Below are 20,080 nucleotides of genomic sequence, written 5' to 3' on the forward strand. Positions count from 1 at the left end.
ACTATTACGATCCTCGTATCATCTGGCGGTTTAACGTTTTCTCGAGCAACACATTCCTGCAGGTTGGATGGGAGCGTTTCATTTCAGGCCCAGTGCACTGGGGGCTGCAGTGTGTGCTGTCGGGGTAAAGGCCTATTTGGCTGGAAAATCAGTGCCATGTGAAAACTGTAAAAAAATTGCACCTGTATGAAAATCATTGATTATCGTCTGTTTGTGTTGGGAGGACTTGTGCAGAGCAGCAGCTTTAATTCCTGCGTAATGAAAGCGTTTTAGCCTGTGTGTATTTGTGAGGAGAAACAAATAAGGATAATTATTGTCAACGGATCCTCTTTATCCTCTGCGCCGCGCCGGCCTCCGGAGAATCAACGCGCTGCAGCCAGAGCCGGTTGGTCTGCTGGGACAATCAGCCTCGTCTTTTATGTTATTTATTTGCACCGTGCAGCAGAGCGCTCTCCAGCTCCTATTACACTGCGGGGCCCGGCGTTGCCCAGGCCTCCAGAACAAAGCTCCGCATTTCAGGCTTGAAACCCAGCGCGCTTTGGGCCTACTGCTGCACACAGAAAATAAAATGGAAAGGGTGGAAAAAGAAAAGATGGAGGCGGAAAGACAAGAAGAGAGACTGCAGCAGTGGGCGAGTGCAGATCGAGTTCCATATTAATGTGTGCAAATTCCCCCGCTCCTGCTGACTAAGATTAGAAAAATTAATTTCATGGATGCAGAGACAATACTGATGTCATCAAGCGGAGAGGAGAGGAGCAGCACGCCGTTAACTCCTCCCTGCCCGGGCTCCACGAGGAGCACATCAGCCTTTAATATCAGTTTATCGCCTCGTTTCGATGCCAGATCGAAGGAAACACTGACAACAAAACGCCACACTTAGCCCTGACATTTCTTTCTTATCAATTCATCTCATCCTGAAAGCAGAACTGCGGCTGAGCGGCGTGCGCGTTGGCATTCCCGTGTGTGTGTCGCATCGCTTAGAAATTCACTGAATTATGTCCTGAAACACAATCTCATCCTGCATCTCAGCACGCACGCCTTGTTAGTAAAAAGTCTCATAATGAATGACAGTGTGAAGAGCAGTACTGGTCCGCGGGGAGCTAGGTAGAGCCAAATTGCGTTTCCTCAGCCCAATATGCCTGTACGGCACAGGCAGCTAGGCGTGAAGGCTGGCTAGCGATGAGAGGCATGAAATTGTCTGAGGAGAGAGAGGTGCAGGGCGCGACAGCCGTAGAGGAGGCGAGGGAAACGTATACACGCACGGCGGATGTTTCCCAATGGTGCCGTGAGTCGAGGAAGAAAAGCAGACAAAGAGAAGCCAGATAAGAGGTTGTTGTTATGAGGCCGACCGGCGGGCTTTTGTGTTTGGGGCAGCGCGCATGATAGCTCTCTCTCCTCGGAGCCAGCGATCGGTGCGCCCTCCACGATTGACACCAATATTTACACCACGCACACGCACGCGCTCGCACGCACGCGTTAGAGCGCTCAAAACAAACCCACCCCCTCCCGCGTGCTTCGGGAAAAGTTGCAGAGTGTTGTGTTTGTCACGGCCGGCACAAAGACGTCATTAACAGAAGGGGGAGGAGGGGAATGGAGGAGAAGAGAAGAGAGGAAAGGGAGGAGGAGGAGGAGGAGGAGGCGAGCGGCTGCTTCATCTGTCTCAAGTGAGATTGAGGTCGCGGGGTCGCCGGAGCCCTTTTCCTTTGCTGAGACTGGGAGCTGAAGAAGCGGCGGTGAGAGAAAGAAAACAGAGAAAGCCTCGATGACAAAACGAGACGCGGCCGACATGCCAGCGACACGCCATTACAGAAGGAAAACAAATAAAATGCCATCGTCTGCAAACAGTCAAGGAAGCATGTGTGAAAGAACACACGCTGCAAATTTGCCAGCTGCGTCTGCTGCCAGCGTGCAGTTTTCCCAGACTGAATCATTCAGGTTTTCACTGCATAACGAGGAGAAAAAAGACGCGAACACGGGCGGGTTCTGCTGAGAGCCAGGGCCGGACTGGGACATAAAATAGTCCCGGGCGTTTTGACTAGAGACCGGCCGCCATTATAGGAAAAATCATAAAGCCTTTGAATGAAAACAAACGCTGATGTGACAGTGATGCTCACTGTTCTGATGGTATATATGCATCAATCGTTTGTTGTAAGACTCGGATAATTATTTATTAAAAGCGAGACATTTGAAATGAGAATAAGAAAGTATTTCTTTGTGCCCCCCTTTCCCTGTTAATGCCCTACCTGGCCCCCTGGCAACACTTTGCTAGACCCGCCCCTGCACAGTTACCAGCTGTCAGCTACATAAAAAAGGATCCTGGTGTTATTTGTCGCTCAGAAACAGTTCATAACTTCCCTTCAACTCATTCATGTCACCTAAAAGGTAAACCTGTTTCTCCATCACCTGCTCAGCTCTGATGATTCAGTAAGGACATCTCCTGGTTTCATCTTCATGTTTCCCTCTCACCACATATCCAAACCGACATCATGACCAGCAGGTTTACAGCTGTGGCTCCAGCAAACATCAGCTAAAACTAGAAAGTAATATTAAATAAATTCTAACAACAGCTGATCAAACGTGCTGCTGTTGTTTAATGCGACATCTGCCGGTTTCTTCTTTCTGGCGCAAAGTGATAAACAAACGAGAGAGAAAAGCCGATCAGCTGATCATTGATCAGTTTCATGATTGAAGTAGCAACAGGAGAGGCAGGGTGAGAGGATGAGAGAAGAAGAGGCAGCTGTGCAGCGTAAAGACAGAATAACTCCAGCTTTGTCTTTTTCATTGTAGCTGAAGTCCGGGACAAACTGTGTTTCTTTTCACCTCAACACCAAACGCGTAATTTTTTCTCTGAATACGAGACGGGACGGTTGGAAACTCTAATAACTAACCTTATAAATAAAATAAGATAAAACAAGTTCAACATCAGTAACATCATAGCACCCGCCCAGCTGTATAGAAACTCCGTCATGCTAGCTAGCACGCAGTACGAGTTATTGTAACTGACTGTAAAAAGTCAGCATAACGAAAATAAACTCCACCTAAACTTGGTTCATATCTGACCCAGATAGACTGCAGGGTAGGGCTGCACGATATTAGGAAAACCTACGATGTGCGATAACTGTGATCAATACTGCGATAACGATATGACTTGCAATAAAATAAATAGCAAAAAACAAACAAACAAATACATAATTTCCGTTTTACTGCAACAGTTTTATTTAATGAAAGCTGCTGTATTAGCAGTGTAAGAACAAAGTGCACTTTAACATTGAAACATTGCTCCCATAAAAAAACATTTCAACTCTTCAAACAGCTCTCTGTGGTTGTGTTGAAGATGATGGTGGAGATTAGTCGTGTTTCCTCTGGTGGTTGCCACGAGTGTTCGGCAAGTTTTGCAGAGCACCTGTGTTTGGAGAATGTCGTCTTTATCAAATCCAAAGTACCTCCAAATAAGCGAGGTACTATTTTTCAGCCTTTACAACTCTGACTCGTTGCTGCAGCGTTGTTCGCTCCCCGCCTGCGTAGGAGGCGGGCCTCTAATCCATTTGATTGGTTAATGCCGTGAAGGGCTCTATTCGACTGGTCAAATGTATAAAGGGGTTTCTTTGATTTGTAAATTCTTTAAAGCACGTGTGTAAACATTTTAAGGTACCCAATTACCGCAGTTTACGTCGTCTTTTGCGATGGGCCCATCGCGCAGGCTGATATCGCGATGACAATAAATTTTCGATTTATTGTGCAGGCCTACTGCAGGTCATAACTTCTTACCTGAAGTTCAGTTCACCGCCTCGGGTCTCTGCTCCTCCTGCCTTTCCGTCATCCACCCGCCAACGTGTTGCATCTGCTGGCCTCCACCACTTGCTAATGTTACTGAATCTGTGGAAGCTCCACAATAGCCAGCACCAAACAACTGAGTTATTTTTACACATCTCCTAGCATCTGGCCAATCCACCGCCTTTCAGTGTTTATACCGTTACGGAAAAAAAACGAAAAAACCCATCGGCCCATAAAAACGAGCCAGCCCATAACCAACTATGCTGAGAGCACAAGTCAAAGGTCAAGATTCCTTTTCTCCTCACGTGTTGAGCATGTTTTTATCAGCTTGCAAGCTCAAATGCTACAAATCAGCATCGTACCACCTTAAAAAAAGCTTCTCACCGGGCACAGAGCGCACTGAAAAGCCTCGAGGTAAGACCATGTACAGCTACTGCTTTGGACCCAATGCAAATGCTTTCAGGAAAGAGCACCTCCAACAGGGCTGCTTGCCTATTTTCGCATTACTAGGAGGTCTGCTATATTTCCAGTCTTTTCTCATCGCCAGGCGGGACTGACGTCTTTGGCCGGTGCCTGGCGCGACCCCGGGAAGGAGGAGGGCTGCTGAAAAAGCCCATTTCATCTCAGGGCCACAGTGGAACGAGAGGAATGCGCTGCTCTAACTTCGCCGGGCTGCAGAACCCCACGGAGAGCTGCTGTGACACGACCGAATGAAAGAGAGGAAAAATGGGCAGGAGGGAGCAAAATAACAATAACTCTATCCGCCCCCCTCTCAAAAAGGACCTGGCTATTAGAGTAAATGTGCTGCCCTTTTGCTTCCCACGTCTCCCGGTGCCCAAAGGAAATGCTGGCATTAAATATGCAGGCCAGAATCCCCCTTATTCAAGGAAATCACCACCTTTTTAATGGAATGCTGTTGGAGAGAAACTGCTTTTCTGCAGCTCGGATAATTATGAACGAGGCCCCGTATCACAAAGTGTGTTTATGAATTAGCAATGGTTATTCATGATATTGTGCTCAGAGTAGGGTGAAACTACATAAGCGAATACTAAGCGAGCGGACCGACAGAAATGATGCTAAAGGGTCCTGAGGGGGCCTTCTTTGCCATCCATTAGTCTTCCCTGTAAGGCAAAGCTTAACGAGCTCCTACAGGCTGGGAAGCTGGCCACTGAAGGAGAGGGAGCAGCGTAAATTATGAATATGAAAGCATGTGAAGCAAGGCCACAATAAGTCCCCCCTTCACATTATTGAGTTCTTGTCTGATGCTTCCTCGTCGATTTCTGACACACAGGTGTAGCGCCTCAAAAACGTCTTCGTGAAGGAATTAATAGCGATAACAATTCGACAGCGTCTAAAAAAGGAAGTTGACAGAAACTAGGTCATCCCTGTGGTGCAGTTAAAGAGCTGCCCAACTAAAAACAAGGATTTACATTCAGCCAGTTTGTTTTGGAGGACTGCCCAGTCCTCCCAGGGTGGAAGCATCCATATTTCTCCTGCGGGTGATCCATCACTTAAGCCCCCCCCAAGAAAACACAAATACAAACAACAAACAGATATCCTGACCTTCCTTCCTCAGGCAGATATTAAATACTCATTAAAAGTCACCTGAAACCATTTGAACCTAATTGATTTCATTATCGGACTCTGCACGACGCACAAGGTCCCCACGTCTGATAGCTCAGCTGGAAATGTGCAAAGTTAATTAGAAAAAAATTGATTTTCATATCATTTTTTTCCCTCTGCTCAAACGCCGTGAAGTGACGTGGAGAGAGACGCGCTGATGGAGCTGCGGCGATATTCAGCGTGGATGGGAACATGACGTGTTTATGCCTGCAGAGGTAATGTGTGTGTGTGTAGCTATGACAGATTGTGTACTAGCGTGCTAAGGTAATGTTCTAGCCCACACCAGTACCTCTTAACCCCTTCACCTACAGCATGTCTACTCTCCAGCACGACCCCATCTCGCTCCCCACACGGCGGTCAAGGCAGCACCAGCAGATGTGGCCTTCATTTTCTCCCGTGATGAATGCGAGTCTCTGTGCTTCCTCCTCACTGGGAAGACTTCTCCCAAACATCTCCTCGAGTCTGGAAATAGGCTCCCCTCCCTGTGGCCCCTCCGGGTCACCCTCTGGGAGGCCGAGGCTTTGTCAGTCCAGGCCAGGCCTCCCATCTCCGGGGCTCTGACTGGGAATCAATCACTGAAGTTGGCTGGGAACATGAGGCGGGGGAGCTGGATCGATCAATGAGAGGCTCCAGGCCTGTGGGAGCCCTGATGCATGGCCCGACTGCACACACACACACACCTCTGACTCCAGCTGAACTCCACCATTTACTCCCATCATTGCTAAGCCCCAGGGCAGTTGTGTTTACGATGGCCTGGCTGCACCATATGAATACCATGTGACTGGTAAAACTGAGCGATATTTGCAGTTAAATGACCTTAATTAGATTTCAACGTGAAGTCTCCAGCACTCCTGAGTGTGCACAGAATGAGTTTTCATTTTGTTTTTGCTGCACGAGGAATGAAAAACGGGGAAAAAGCCGCTGAATTGCACTTGTTGTGTCAAGTTGGACATTTGTAAGAGCGCAGCAGATCGAGCCAGAATAACTACCCCGATTGCGACTTGTTTTACACACCAAACCCTGACCGACCTTTAACTCTCAGGTTTTTATTAAGAGCCAGACATATTAAAGGAACGCGTACATATTTCCCAAGAGAGGCTGCGGATCCTTGGCTGCGACACACAGACTCCACCATGTGACCAAATCTGTGAAAGAAAGTGTGCGTTTGTCTGTTCTTTGTACTGAGCTGCACGCCATATATATGACTTTACACACTGTGGATGCAACTTAAAAGGATTCTGAAAATGGCCGTGTGCTAACCATGTTTGAGTGTGTGTGGAAAGGCAGGAATTCACACACAAATCAGTATAACTGTAAGTGCACAGCATGCTGGCGAGTGTCTGCCAGTATGAGCGAGAAAATGTGTGCAAGCATTTTGCATGTGTGCGAGCAGTGTGTACCATCTGTGTCCAGATGTTGAGTAGAGAGCAGCCTGCATGGACAGCCAAACAGTTGGCAGGCCTTCTGACAGGCCTGTGTTCCTTATTGATAGAGGGATCACAGAGACAGAAGAGTCAGCCGTGCTCAGCTAGACCACAATATTGTCCTCTCTGCTGTTATTCATCCCAGTCAGCCAGGAGAAAATGGGATGTTCTGAGCCAAGTTTGGAGCTGTCAGATCTGGGCCAAATAAGAGTTGAACGGGTTTCAAACATTTGGAAAACAGCACGAGGAGCGTTTGATTTGTCACACGCACGCAGCCAATTTCTCGAATGTAGAGCAAAAGAATTTCATTGTGTTTCAGTTCTGACACACGTGTTGTTAATGCAGGTAGAAATACGGCTGAACCTGAAGTGCACATCGGGGTGAACGGCAGCAAGGACCAACATGTTTGCAGAGCGGTTGGACTGGTTCCTCGGTTTTTCCTTGACTGACTGCAACACTTAATCTGATAATTTCAGTGTGCTCGCGAGGCCGGCGTGCAAAACAAAGCTGAAGGAATACAGCACTGCAGACAACTAACAAAAAATAATTTCCCCCAGGGATCAATAAAGTATTCTGATTCTGATTCTGATTCTGAACTACACTGCAACAAAGAAGGTGACGTGACAACAGGAAGCTCCTCTGCTGCTTCATTTCTACGACTGCCAGGCAAAAACCCCTTCCCTGACCCCTGACCCCTGTGCCAGACTTATGAAGCAGAGCCGACATTTATGGAGGGCAGACCCTTTTCTGGGAGCTTTCATCCGGAAAGTTCTACAGCCGACAGTTTTGCGAGGGTCATCCGAGAGGATCAGCCGCGTGTGGAGGCGAGAGCACGCCGAGCCGCCCGTTTTAAGAGCGGCCTCGAGTCTCGGAGGATTCGAGGCGTCGCAAGCTGCATCTGCACGTGTGCGGAAGTGGCACACAAAATCACGCAAAGATAAAAACAAGTGGCGGAAAACAGCGTATCAGAGAGCGTCCTGAAATTTTATCAGGCGATATCGAGGCTCTCATATCTGTCATCTCTCTTTCATCAAACTCCTCCGTCCCGTATACAAATTATTCATGCCAGCAGCTAAATGTATTCATACCATTCTGTTTACTTTATTACTCCACTTTTATTCTGCTCTTTTCCCCACATTTGTTTACAAGAATAAAAGCCTACTCTGACAGAATTATCCCTCTGCACAACAAAAATAAATCACAGCGCTTGCACACACATCATTCACATTCAAAGAGCACAGCTAAATTATAGATGGCCCCTTTCTCCTCAAATATGCATTTCATTAGCATTTCCTTCGCCTGTTGTCTTTTTCCCCCTATTCTGCCCGCCTGCACACGACCCACTCGTGTGTGTGTGTGTGTGTGTGTGTACATGACTGCAGAACGGGAACAGCCTTGCAGCAAAGCAGGACGCGTCCCCTTTCCCAAGCCTAATTTAGGATTCAATTACAATACTCTTTAAAAAGCGTCGACTTCGCAATTAATTATTTTAAGATTAGCCTGACAGTAATGGGCCTCCCACCGACGCCAGGCAGCGTACGACTGCCCGCCTGCACCCAGGACTGCTGTCTCTTCATTCACTACACACACGTCTACACACACATGTGCCTTTACTCTTTCATTCTCCGTCCTCTTCTTCCGAGGAAACGGACGAATCCTCCCCCTTCACCTGCCTTCTTTCCTTCTACCTGGCCTCACAGTTGCGTTTCACTTTGTTTCTTTGCGTTGTGTCACACAGCTCATGTTGCTTCGGCACAGCGGACTGCTTTTCACGAGCCACCGGGGCCTTCTCCCACATCCTCCCGCGTCCCCGGGAAACGTTGACGGATGAGCCCCGCAGTAATGCGCGCACGCACGTCAGCACTCGCGCCCAAAGGCTCACGCACAGCCGTCTGTCACTGCTGCTGCCAGGCGTAAGCGAAAAAACACGCCGCCCTCCGCCACGCTTTGATTGGAGCCAAGCGAAGCATTTTTCCTCCCCCTTCCTCTTCACTGCCGCCGCTGCTTTTTTCTCCCACCCTTCACCACCACCACCACCCCCCAAACCTGTTTTTTTTCTTTCCTCGTTTCGGAAATGAATGTCATCATCCATCCCTTTACTCCCGCCGCCACGACTCCCACCCGTCACCCCCGGGCAAACCTCAGCCGAAGCCCCCGATTCTGTTTATTTAAATATTTGATATGTAAGCAGTCATAAAATAAATGTCAGAGAGGGGAAGGGAATGGATATGTGGGGAATGAGGCCATTACGGGTAATGGTTTCTGATGCTCGTCACCCCCACAGTCTAACACCCCCACCCCTCAACCCCACCACACGCAAACCTCCACATGACAGAGCCTGCAGTCGCTGAAGCAACAGGGGAATACAACAACAGGGAGACGGGGCCTGAGCAGTCTGAGTGTGTGTGTTTGTGTGTGCATCACAAAAGCATAGACGCAACAGCTGCACACACACACTCACACACGCACTTGTTCGACTAGCGATATGGAAAATAGGCCCTCCCATGCACAATTGACTTCTAATACATTGTATACTCCTCAAACCATCCATTTGCCAGGCATTGCAATTTCAGGGGCCCTGAAAGCAGCACTTTGCCAGCACTTTGCAAAATACCTTAAAAAATCTGCAGCCTTTACAAACGCGCTCTCACAGTAACTGCCAACTCGAACATGTCTCTTAAAGTGACAACACAGCCGCGTTCCTGGGGATATTGAACGCCAGAATTTTCATGTTGGACACAAGACCCCACGCTACCTGCTGTTTAGACACCTCGTCCGCCAATACCATTCCGTGCACGCTCACGTGTACGTCTCCCAGCTAGTGGCACCCGAAGGATTACATGTCTGTGACAATTTCACCCAGGAACTGATAAAAAACGAGAGGTAGGCGGGGTGAACGCATCAAGCGCAGCGCTGAGAGAGAGGGAGAGGCTCTGATGGTGTACTGTGAACAACCTTGAGTTTCTCCTTGATGCTGAGATACTCAAATACTGCAGATCAGCACAAAAAAGAAAAGATCTCCAATTAAGAAGAAAGAAATCACAGCAAAATGTTCATTAGTGCCGATGGTGTATTGGTTTGGCATTTTAGGGCCTTTTATTCTCAGACCTTTGCCTAACAAGCTCCCCGGCCACACCGAAGGGCTGCAGGGGGGACAGTGACATCACATCGGGAGTCAGAAGTCAAGGAGAGGTGTTGCCGGCTCTTGACCTCGTCACCTCTAATTGCTGAAACGTGCTGTGATTTTCCCATTTGTCAGCATGCAGGAATGTCTGCAAGCATGTCCAGCCTTGCCTTGTGATGTAAATGGAGCACACACACTTCTCCAACACCCCCAAACTCCACTTTTAGCTTTCACGCTCCTAATCGTGGCATAAAGAAGCCCGTCCCCACAGCACTGCACATACATACACTCATTTAAACACTCTGTGTCCCTGCTGTCCACACACATGCCTATGATCGCCTTCCTCAAATGCATACCTGCATTTCCTTCACACACACACAGCCCTCTGCCCCTTCTGTCTGGGTCAGGGAGCCCTCCAGAGCACCTCGCCCTCTCCGCTGTTAATTACCGCTAATTGGCCCTGCTCGTTTTTTCCCCCCACTATAATGAAACCATTCATCTTTACTACTTAATGAGTAGGCAGTGTAGTCACCAGCCAAGGTCACTCACAACTCGCATCCAAACGACAGAAAGAGACTTTGGAAACAACTGTGGGGGAAAAAGACGAGAGACAAAAGAGCAGAAAGAGATAAACGGGCTGTTTCAAACACAAAACGTGAACTTGCACCAGTTTGCATACATGACTTGGCTCTTTGGAACGAAGCCAGCGTGTAAGAAAAAGTTGAGAAACGTCTGGGAGCAGTGGGAGTCTGCAGCGTCCGACTAAAACCACAACACAGAGAGGGGATTTCCAAAGACAGACTAATTAAAACGGGGTTATGTGAATGAAAACAATAGCTCTCTAAAAGCGCCGACCAAAGCCGTAAATATAAAAATGCATTTTCCAAATAAATTAAGAGCCTTCTCTCTGGCTTTAGCATGCATAATTATCAAAACAACCCCCCCCCCAGTGCAGGACCCCGCCCCGGCAGGTGAGAGGGCAGCACGTTAGGACGTCTCAGCCACCATAAAACACCTAATTAATACTCAACGCCTCAAATATTAGTCAAGGGGTTGTGTTGCAATCGTATCTCGGGAGATTCTAAAAGAAGGCAAGTTATTGCTGGGGAGGAAATAACCACACAGAGTTATGAATATCTGGATAATGATGCCCAGGAAAGCTGTATTTAAATTCCCTTAAAGACACTCGAGTGAAACTCAATTCAGGTCTTCCTAAGGAAAGATAAAACTCTGCACGTCTATATTTGTCTGATGCTGATAAATTACCTGGAAATAAAGTTATAACTCAATGAATGAGAAGAAGATTTTATGGTACAGCATGTTTCACATGTGCAGCGCGGGGTCAGCGGGTCAGACGGGAGGAAAATATCTTTATGCCGCCGCCTGCGTGAGCCGGGAAGATGCCAATCTTTGCCTGACAGCCAGCAATTTCTTTTCAGACCTTTGGTCTTTCCCTCAGAGAAGAATGGCCGTGTTGCGGTTTCTCCTTTCAGGCTCGTGCAGCGCAGCAGAAGCGCGAGCGGTCACGTGCTCCAGCGTGGCGATCAGCCCGGCGCGTCAGTGTTTATAGATGGGACGCTCTTCTATGGATTATGTTAATGTGGTATTCCACGCTCCCCTCTGGCATGTGTCTGACATTACAGTAACCTTTGCATGTTTAGCCAACAGTAACTACGGATGTTCATCGAGCTGGGCGGCGTGCACGCGTGTGCACACGCTCAGAAACGCACAGACATGCAGGCACAGCAGCACGGGGAGATTAACTCCACACAGCAAACAAATGCTCTCGCCATCCGTATTGATATTCTTTGAAGGAATTAACATCTTAAAGAAATAAGACATTTAAACACCAAAATAAAGTTCACTCATGTTGTCGATATCTAATCCAGTTCATCCGGTTTGTGTCAAAGGAGTGGCTGGAATGTAGAGCGCACACGTCCGGCTGCATCACGCTCACAACAACAAACTACATTTTCAACACAACCTCTCATCCCACAGACACCAGCTCCAAGCAGTGCGAAGTATGCATCTGTGTTGTGCAGCCACTGAGCATGCATCTCTGCACAGAAGAGGATGTGGTGTGAATGACTTCCTAAATTATTGAGAGAAAATTGATCTAAATGAAGCAGAGTTCAGCCAGGAGTGACCGAGAGCATCCTGTTGTGACCAGTGTCTATAAAGTCCCACAATTTGGGGTTTGGAGAGGTAAAAGATGACAAGATTATGCTGTGGCTCTGAAAAATATATCCGCGTGGTTGAGTGCACGTTTAAGGCCGAGCGCATGTGTGGAAGAGAGGAAAACCAGAAACTCGGAGCATCTCTGCGTTGCATCGTTTTCCTATTTCTGTCTTCCTTCACAAACGATACGCAGCACCGTGCTGGCCGTGTTTGCTTTTTGGTTTTTTTAGCTGAACAAATGGTCCCACCATGCCAGAGCTGATTAGGATCAACTCAAACCAAACAGCAAGATGTGTGACTGGAGAGCAGAGCCTACAGTGTGGTGGAAACAGTGAGAAGTGCAGAGGCTTTGATGTGGAAAGTGACAGATGACGGCGATGATAATTTTGATGATAATGATTTTCTCGCAGGCTGGTAAGAGGATGGTGGCAGCACGCTATTCATACATGAAGTCACACACACACACTGTGTGTGTGAACCAATCATTTTTCCTGAGCAGTAAATAAACGCAGGCCTGCATCCACTACTCTCACCTTCACATTATTATAAACAGAGTATCTATGAGCAGGGCTGAAGACAAACCTCAAGGTAAAGAAAAAAAGGGGGATTCTCATGATACAGTGGGAAAATAATGTGCACCAAAAATCTTCTGAATTCCTGAAAACACTGAAGATAATCTGCCAATTAACCTCCTCTCCTCTGCTTTTGTTGCACTGAAATGTTGGACCATTAGCTCTATTGTACAGAAGGAAGTGAGGGAGACTTGAATCTTAAAATGTCACGCTGGTATCTTAAAATTTTCATTAATTGCAGCAATCACAGAATTGCTCATTTCCGAAGGGACCGGCGGCTACGCTTCCCGTTTCCTCTTCTGCTGCCCACAGAGGGGAGAAGGGAAGAGGAGTGTGCAGCCCACAGATCTGCTCAGGATTGTGTATAAATATTCGATAGGACACGCTTACTCTCTAAATACCTCTGGCCTGACCGCTGGTCCCCCGGGAGACCTGCAGAGCTACTGAGAGCGAGGCACAGAAAAGCAACAGAGGAGAAAATACAAAACGAAGCATCTCTCTAAGCAATAAGTGCATCAACGTATCTGTTTACCCGTAGTTACATTTATGTTCCTGAGCAAGAAAGAAAGAGAAAGAAGGAAGCCCCCTCCTGTGGTGCTCGGGGGGTCCGTCCATTCAAGAGCCGCACGTGGCTAATTAGCATATTTGAAAGTCAGAGCAGCGGGGTTGGGGGAAGCTGGGGCGCCACGCCCCCCCTCACATACACAACAGTAAAAAAGAAGGAAAAGAGGAAGCCCAGTGTCTGTGTGTTCGAGTCAGAAATAGTTCTTTTTCTTCACATTTTCATAAAGCTGAAGTCGGGAGGCGACTGGAACCGTGCTGACATTTCCCAGAGTTCACACACTCATTCTCTCGGTAAACTCGGCCAGGCCAACTCCACAGAGGTCGGCGGGCCTCCGTGTGACTCACAGCAGATATCGCCTACATTTCTACACGTGCAGCCTTCCTATGGGCCGTCTGCCTCCTCACACGCAGACAGGACAGCAGCAGACTCTGTGTTTATGTCAGTGCCAAAGGACCTCACGCCTCCTGCAGCAGCTCTGTGTTTAATTCTGCGATTATTAAACAATGAAAATGGTTCAAGTGGCATTAATACGTCTGCGTCTGGTCCATCAAACCTGAGGTGAAGCCTAACAAATAACAAGTCCTCAGAAAGAAATCCAGAACTTCTGACTACTTCATCCACCTCGAAGTGTCAAATCTCCCATATGAACAATTAGCCGTCTTCCCCAAAACTGCTTTGTTTTTTATTTCACGGCCGCCCCCTGACGCCGGCAGCTCGGGGAAGACGGAGCTGAGAAACAGCTGACACAAAATCAACACCCGCTCACAGTAATTAAATCCTTTCTTCAGGGCATTTACTCACCAACCTTTGACTCCAGGGGATGCTGTGAATGCATAGCAGGGCCGGAAGGGGAAAAAAAACAAGTACAATCATTTTATTAGCCGGTTAATAATACACAGGCTTTACATCCAGTGATGCAACTGGGCAGTTTTTTTTTTATTCTTATTATTTTTCAGGATCAGAATTAATTGGTGTTTTGTGGAAACCGCATGTAGACCAGGGAGAACCCCGGCCTGCCAATTACCTACGCCGTCTCCACGTTTCATCCAAGGAAGATGAAAAATGCTGCGCAGGCCCTTATCGGACGCAACAGAGCAAATTAAAATTTCACTCTAGTGTTGCTAATCAGCATCGCGCTGGCTGGCCGAGACAGATGTAAACAAAACAACATAAACAAACGGCAGGCGGGGGGGGGCTGAGGTTGGACTGCTTACTGCTGACGAACGAAAGGACTTCAGCCTGCCACGGCCAGCACATACAAACAGAGGAAAGAAACACAAACACTCAAGGACACCCACACACACAGAAACATCTAAAAGCACAAAGCCCACACACACACACACACACACACACACACACACCTGCGTGTCCATTTCCTGACCAGACCCCGTGGGCTGTCCATCTGATGCAGAACATGTACCATAAATTAAATTCCAGCAGCCATACTCAGGCCCATCACTATGCACAAGGCTCCCCGAGATAGCCGCATAATACAAAGTGACATTGATGCATTGCTCCCATTATAAAGTCTTTGTTCGTATCACACTAATAATTCATAAGAGAGAAATGTAAACAGTATGCACTGGAGAGCACTGCGAGCAGGGATCATTTCAAGGTAAGCACATTACCCAAGGATGGGATTCGGTCGAGCCTTTGATAACGCAGAGCTACCGAGCTTTGATTTCAATTCGAAGAAGAAGAAGAAAAACACACACAAAGGAAAACACTGAGCATAATAGTGACAAATTAGTGGAAACTGTAAATATCCATTAATTTTTGTTTTATTAGGTCAGATTTTAAAAGAGTCGCTGCTGTAATTATCTCAGCAACACTATCTCCCTCTTACTAGGCCCTCATTATTATCTGCTAATTGCTTTTTTCCTTCTGTGTGTGTTGTGTGTGTTCTGATTAGGAGACAACAGACGGATGCTCGTCACATATAGGACGAGATAGAAAGAATTTTATTTGCGACGTAAACTTAAATAAGTCGTTAAAATTGCATGTGGTGTTGTAGCGGTGCAATAGTTGCACGGTGTGTGTGAGGAGGAACCACAGGCAGCAGAGAAACACAGGAGGAGACATCCCAGCAGAAAATCTCAAACTACAGCCGCAACAATGCTCAGCTGCCCTCCAATCAAACGCAACCCGGGAATTAGAAAAGAAGGTTCAATGTCATTTTCAGGAGTGTCGACACGCACCTGTACACACACACAGCCTTCAGTTTGGTGAATGGCCACTGTAGTGGGATGTTGTTGTGGGGGGGGGGGGGGGGCAGCAGTGTAAATGAGGTGCACTCGTTTTGTTCACAGCTTGCTCCTGAAGAGAGGCAGTGGGGAGGGAAATTGAATTTGAAAGAGGGGAAGCTGTGCCAACAGGTGACAGAGGCGTGCTTCGACCAAACGCACTCTGAAGTGAGGCGCAGTCATATCACGGGGCCAATTTGGAGGCAGTATTATGCACTACACCGCTCTGCGTTTTTCACACAGCCTGTCACAGCGCGCAGGAGAGCACCGCTGCCACTCCAAATATGAATTAAACATAGGCCTTTTGTAGCGTGAATATACCGCTGCTGAAATGTTGGTAGAGTCAAGAAAAAACAGAGTAGCACACTCACTTACTCCCAGAGTGGAAAACTGCGACATAAAACTGGTAAATGTGAGAGGAGTTTCGATGCGTGGTGTGTCAGAATGAACAAAAATGCAGAAGGAATGAAGCTCATGCGCCTGACTGATCTGTCTGTCTGCGATTTAATAAATAGAAGTCATGCAAACAGCCACTAATAATTAGCTATTGTGTTACAGAGTTAAATTGCTCTAGTTTTCTGGTGACCATCTTATAAGTGCATAATTTGCTACGATCAACACAACAGCAATCCCTCCCACGCTAAAACATTCACTTCATTTCCTCAGCATCTAACACAAATTGCCTTTGATTGAAACAATGTAGGCTAATGAACTGCTTTTGTTTTGTGAGAGGCAGACACTATAAGCTGTGCTCAGCCACCTTGCCCTCCAGTCGTCCAGATGTGCCATCCAGCAGTGCGCATAATTTAGTGCGTCGAAAACAACCTCACGATAACGGCTCTTCTGGAGAAACTCTATGATGTTTAGGTTCGGGGTTCTCGACTGGCAGCTACTCCCTCGCCTGGCTGCAGGTCTGCAGGCAGCAGAAATGTTGGGGGGCGGGGGGCACTTGCTCCGTCTCCAACACTGTCACTGCTCATGTCCCCAGGAGGAAAGCATTCAGCCTCAGCTGCAAGAGCATCCAACAGCTTCAGGGGCTACAGGGTAAAAGCTGAAGGAGGGCTTCTGCAAAGCCTTTTATTTCTAAATATATCTATTATTATACTGCATTATATATTACATGGCAATTAAATAAAATAAATAAAAGTGTTGTACAATTTTTGACAATTCTGTTTAATCAGAAAAAATTTAGCCCAATAATTCATTTTTTAAAATGTTCCACACTGAATTCAGCGTGTGTTTTCTTCTGTTGTGGCAGACACTGCAGCCTTTTGCATGTCTGCTCAGCGAGGAGAAAAATAATGGAAATGATCAAGAGCAAGCTAACCTTCAAAAAACTTCAAATATTACACTGGAAGGCCTCCAACGCCACAATGTTCCCAAAAGACGCGAACGCATCACCACTTCAGGAAAAACACCCCTGCAAGAAATCCTCCGGATTTTTCCTGAATGCCTTCTGCCCAGCGGGGCCACAGGGAGCCAATCAGATGGCTGACTGGGTGTCAACTGTACGCCTGGAGTACACAAAGCTTTTAGCTACTTTACCTCCACTATTCAAATTCCGAACAGGGAATAAACAAGACGCGCAGGAGCGCTCCAGCTCCACGCAGAGCGCGCAGAGGAGGACAGGCGCCTTTTCCATGGGCGCAACGGCCGATGCCATTTCAACTGAGCTAACAGACGAATGCTGTAGTTTGTTAGCATGTTATCTTCTACGTGAATTTTTCACGGGTGCTTCGAACACAGCACCACTTCAAAACAGGGCCTTTGGCACCACGTCGGCACAGAGGTGAACCTTCCAGCGCGGCCGGGTTTTAGTTTGGCGCATGAAACTGCAAAACTGAGGAGTACACAACTGCAGTGTGGACATGTAAGCTGTGGTGACAGAACGCGGGCTATTAATGAGCCCATGTGAATTTTTAAAAAAGCAACTCCAATGCGTCTTCAAAAAAGAAAAAAAGAATACATGAAAGAAATACATGCGCGCAGATTTCTTCCCACTGTTCATATTAAAGCCTCAGTCAGAGGTCTGTGCGTATGTGTGTGTATGTAACAATGTAACACGATTTTAAAGGTCACTCACACACACACACACACACACACACACACACACACACAGCATCATGAGGACACCGGGGGGCCTCACACAAGTTTCTTAAACTCACCTGCGTCCTGCCGAGGCCCTGCGTTGCGTTGCCAGGGTTCATTGCGTGTGGATGGCTCCTCTGCTGCCCTCCCCAGTGGGCCGAAGTGGCTCCATACTGGGACCCCACGTCTTTTCCCGGGCCCATGCCGGCTTGCTGCTGAGCCGTAGGGCCGCTGTAGTCCTGATAGGCACCCCCGTAGCCCCGCATCATCGGGCTGGGGGACGTCAGCAGTTGGTTGAGGGTCGGGGTCGCCCCCGAGGGATGCTGCTGCTGCTGTGGCTGCGGCTGGGTTTGTCCCGGGAACCTCTGGAAGCCAGCCGAAGCAGCTCCCAGAGGAGACTTGCCGTGGCTCGCAGAGGAGTTGCTGCCCATCATCATGTTCCCAGGTTGCCGACATCCAGAGGGGCCCATCATCCCGTAGCCCCCGCCGCCGTAGCCCGCTCGGTAGGCGGGATACTGGCCGTACTGGCTGTTGTGGTACCCTGCTTCGTGGGAGTTCTCCATGCTGTTACGTGCCGAGGAGTGCGTTATCCCCATCCCGCTGCTTTGTTGCTGCTGCCCGCCATGTTGCTCGTAGCAGGGCCTCGGAGTGTAATAGTTGTTATTGAACTCGGAGTTGTTACTCGGTGGCCCCAAGTTCGAGTGCTCGTACCTGGCGGCCATCATCCTCTCGGAGGGCTTACAGGTGAGCTCCCCTTCACCTTTCCCTGTCATGTGCTGCTGCTGTGGCTCCTCCTGGCCCCCCAACAGGTTCTCTTTGCCGCTGTGGTGTTGGTGATCCGCGCTCCTGTCCCCGCGGGGAACCTGGCCGTTGTTATTGGCGCTGTTGTTACTTTGGATCTGCCGCTGCTGATGTGGCGCAAACTGGCCGAATTGCGGCGGCGGCTGCTGCGGTGGCTGAGACTGAGGGGGATCTCCGCTCCCCGCACATTTCAGCTTGTGGTTCGCGATCAAACTCGACTCCATCGAGGAAGGGCTCGAATTAGTCGACGCCGTGGCGGACGCGAGGTTATTCCCAGCCTTGTCGTGTCCGTCCGGAGCGCCGTGACTCGTGGAAGTTGAATGGACCATGCTGAGCTCGTTCCGGCGGTGATGATCTACATTATTCAGAGTCCCATCTCCAGCAGCCAGCATCGGTCCCGTTCGCTGTCCTGTACCTCCTCCTCCGGATTTCCCCGAATTGAGCTCGGGACCCAGACCGCCGGCTAGTTTCTTATTTTTGCTGTTGGTTCTGGTCGGAGCCGATGCCACTTGCGCAGCCATGGTCACTCCAACATCTCAGCGCGCAGTGACAGCGAGCCCCGACCAGCCGCGCGCGCACAAAATAACACAGAGGGGAGAAAACACGAGCTCAGGGGTCAAAAATAAAACCCGCGGAAAAAGCTTCGCCTGGCTGTCGCGCTGCTGCTGCGGTGGCGTCAGCGAGGCTTCATCTTCAAAGTTTCTCTGGCAGGTTTAAAGAAACTTTTTGCCTTCCCCCCTCCGCCTCTCCTCCATCCCGGTTCTCAGTAATGTGTAGCAGCGTCTCCTGGAGCCCTTGTGGCCCAGCATGGCATGAGAGAGAGCGGGCTCTACCAGCTTATCCACCTCCAGGGCTCCGGCGTGCCTCACATGGAAAATCCGGACTGGAGTAGCGAGCCATTAGGCACGCCGCGTAACGGTCTTTCCACGTTTACAATAATTTGCGAATCGATTTCAGGATAAAAAACGACCCGCGCGGTGCCAAAACGGTGCTCGCAATACACAACATGCCCCCGGAGTCATCACAACGCCTAGCTTTAATTTATCAGCACATCAGGAAACCAAGACGGAAAAGCCGACCTTTAACTTCAAAGTTTGTTTCGTTTTTGGATGAATTTACAAATCACGTCCTCGCGTGCTGCTCCACTCCACGGCGACCCTCCAGACGAGCGCGCTAACGAAACATGAAGTTAGGCTTTGCGAGTTTCTGCGCCATTATCCAGATCAGATTTTCCCTCTCCCCACCCTCCCTTCCTGTCCCTCGGCTCAAGCCAGTTCTCTGCAGCTCTGACAGCAGTCGGACACGCAACCGCAAGCGGAGCGCAATAATGTTGCCATCCGAATAAGAACGTAAGCTCACTTTATAACAGCTTTAACGCCCCAACACCTCCACCACGGTTCCCATCACAGTCTTGTTTTCAACCCTAAATGATCTACTACCTCTCCAACAAAGACACACGGTAATCCCGTAATAACAGGAAACCCAGGAAATCTGTAATAACTATTAATCTATAGGACTAACTGATGCGACAGCAGATAGAAACCGCATTAAACAGGATTAGGTAACTATATGGATGGAATGGAATATAAGTGTAGATTAAAGCTCTTCCTCATCAGGGTCTTATTTGAATACAAGTCTACATTGTTTAATTTCCTTTAATGGATTTACTTTGTCAGAAAAAACTTGTC

At 48.4% G+C, this 20,080-nt stretch overlaps 1 protein-coding gene across 2 annotated transcripts in view; it reads right to left on the reverse strand.

Moving 5' to 3' along the window:
* Window positions 1-19,591, reverse strand: part of LOC146611833 (AT-rich interactive domain-containing protein 1B-like) — a 156,797-nt gene extending 137,206 nt beyond the window's left edge. For both annotated transcript variants that reach the window (XM_085379175.1, XM_085379174.1), the window contains exon 1: window positions 17,669-19,591. In XM_085379175.1, the coding sequence (XP_085235301.1) occupies window positions 17,669-18,913 (1,245 nt within the window). In that variant the 5' untranslated portion in view covers window positions 18,914-19,591. The remainder of the gene's footprint in view (window positions 1-17,668) is intronic.
* Window positions 19,592-20,080: the final 489 nt, after the last annotated feature.

This window comes from Diplotaxodon limnothrissa, linkage group LG19, assembly GCF_057381915.1.
Source record: "Diplotaxodon limnothrissa isolate DT_005_m linkage group LG19, D_limnothrissa_male_GT1.1, whole genome shotgun sequence".
Taxonomy (NCBI): domain Eukaryota; kingdom Metazoa; phylum Chordata; class Actinopteri; order Cichliformes; family Cichlidae; genus Diplotaxodon; species Diplotaxodon limnothrissa.